The sequence below is a fragment of the Talpa occidentalis genome, unplaced genomic scaffold (genome assembly GCF_014898055.3).
Source record: "Talpa occidentalis isolate TD23 unplaced genomic scaffold, MPIMG_talOcc4v2.1 talOcc4.15, whole genome shotgun sequence".
NCBI classification, from domain to species: domain Eukaryota; kingdom Metazoa; phylum Chordata; class Mammalia; order Eulipotyphla; family Talpidae; genus Talpa; species Talpa occidentalis.
The window spans coordinates 54,931,771-54,934,159 of record NW_023601543.1 but is presented as its reverse complement, the minus strand read 5'-3'; the positions used below and the strand labels follow the sequence as shown (position 1 = coordinate 54,934,159).

At 54.8% G+C, this 2,389-nt stretch overlaps 1 protein-coding gene across 1 annotated transcript; it reads left to right on the top strand.

Annotated features, from left to right (window-relative positions):
- Positions 1-307: 307 nt before the first annotated feature.
- On the top strand, positions 308-1,390 carry LOC119246704 (protein FAM156A/FAM156B-like). Its single transcript, XM_037513054.1, is given in 2 exon segments — positions 308-654; positions 657-1,390. Coding segments are annotated over 2 exon segments (804 nt in total). The 5' UTR covers positions 308-321; the 3' UTR covers positions 1,128-1,390.
- Positions 1,391-2,389: the final 999 nt, after the last annotated feature.

Here is a 2,389-nt window from a genome sequence, read left to right as displayed (position 1 = left end):
TTTTTAGAGTATCGGAGGGCTTGCGAGAGAGCAGGTATTAGTCACACGTTGGTTTTCTGTTTAAATTATGCTTGAGAATAAAAGTTTGTTGAACGTCGCCTGAAAATGAGCACGTTTTACTACATGCAGCATATCAAACTGACCTTACGCGTCGTGGACGCGGTAACTGACATTTTTCTGAAACCCAGATTATGTGCCACGAGCTATCCGAGCTCGAGCCGTATCACCTCACGTAACTTACAGCGCAGGCCTAGGAGACAGGCCCCATCGTTATCCCACTCGGCACATAGGAAAGGAGGCACAGAAAGTTAAGTAAGGTGAATGACTAACTGGATTTTCTCTGATCTCTTATCACCATCTGTTGCAGTCTGTTTTTTCATCGAACGCGTCCTTGCCACCTTGAATTTCTTGGAGAACCTCCACCTTCACCTTCTCGGCTGGACCCAAGGGTCAGCTGGCATTTCCACCACAGCCTGGGCCTCCATGGATCCAGTCGAGAAACCTAACTCAGTGTTGATTTCTGAACCTTCCCCGATGACCTCTGAGGACTCCTCACGGGACGTACCGGCAGCCTCCCATCCTTCCTTCCCAGAAATGCTGATGATGGGCCTCAGAGACCTGACCCCGGGCCTGGCACCCCCTTCGCCGCTGCCACTCTGCCGGAGGGGCTGCTCCAGCAGCGGTACCGAGATGAGCAAGCCCTACAAGAGCGGTGGTGGGGAAAGGCAGCTTCTCCCCAGAGGAAGAAAGCCTTCCTGGGGCACCTGAGGCAGACGCACCTGGATCACGTGGCACCTTATCGGGTTGATAGGGAAGCCAGGATCTTTTCCCCAAGCCATCGAGATCAGAAAAGATTCAGATGTGAATGTCGATACTGCCAGCGACAGAGGCCGAATATTTCTGGGATGCCTGCTGACAGGAGTGGGGCCCCACACCCCTCCTCCTGGGAAACACTAGTCCAAGGCCTCAGTGGCTTGACCCTCAGCCTGGGCACCACCCGGCCCGGCCTTCTGCCGGAAGCTGCCTGCCAGCAGCAGGAGCCACAGGAGAAGCTGCAACTAGAGATGCAGCAGGAAAGCAAAAGGATGTTTCAGAGGCTCCTGAAACAGTGGTTAAAAGAAAACTGAGACTCGCAGCGTCGCGTGAGGAAGCTCTGAATGGAGTCGGACATGGATGCTGGTTTGCCGCATCCGGGTGTGGGTTTCCTAGGGGACCAAACAGTGAGCCGGAGTCAGAGGAGGCGCCAGAGCAGACCAAGGACTGGGAAGCCTGTCAGCGTGAGACTCGATCCCACGAAGGTCCTGGACTTTCCCGCCTGGAATTTCTGCATCACTCTGGTACATTCTGTGGCAAGGGACACTGTCCCAGAGGCCCTGCACCCCATCCTATGGTGCCCATCCTATGATGCAATGCACCTATGGCACCCCATCCTATGGCACCCATGATGCATGCTATCACTTTGCTGCCCGGGCCTCCCTCTCCTCCCCACCTTGTTGTCATTAGATAGAAAGTATCTCTAGCGTGATGCTTTTGTGCCGTTTCATTGACCGCCCCCACCCAGCAGGCCTCGGTCTGCTGGAAGGCACTGTGCTGGACTGACAGCCAGCTTCCAGAATCTGTAGCTGACCCAGTGTGGCAAAGGCACGCGAGGTATCCCTTGGCGGTGCATCACCTTGCGGCTGGTGAAAGCCCTGACACTCTGTCGGTAAATGCTTCCCTGCCCCTTGTCATTCTGTGCTGTTCCCCTGCAGGAGTTTCTGACAGGTTTCCTCATCATCCGTACCAAATAAATGGGCAAACTGACTTTGCAGTTCAGCTTTCTTGATCCGTGTTGGTTTACTGCTGTTAGATCTGAGATCACTACACTTAAACCCAGAGCAGGGATCAGAGTCATCCAGAGGAGCTGTAAACTGTGTGGATTTGAAATGTGGGGGGGGGGGGAGAGGGCACCAGAGAGCAGCACCAACACGGGAGGTGACCTGGCCACGGGGCAGCCTCCAGACAAGCCAGGGAGCACAATGGAGGAGAGTCCTTCACCCGTGGAGAGTTGGAAGCAGAGATGGCTGCCCACAGCACAGGCTCCCGCGGCTGGAGCTGGTGCCTGGCAAGGGCTCCATGGCCGGGCCTGGTGCCTGCTGCTGTCACTGGCTGGAGAATGTAGCAGCAGTTTCATGCCCGCTTCATGAGACCACAGCATCATTGAGGTATGGACAGTCCCATTGGGATGTAGACATGTGCCTTTTCATTTCAGGGCGCGTTAATAATTCAATCTACTTATTCTCCCCACAGACCGTGACGATGTGTCTCCCACAAGCAGCCGTGCAAGTCTTCTTAATGGAAAAGAGGAAGTCGGCTTTCTGTCTGTCTGTGTTTGTCGGTCATCCGCGGA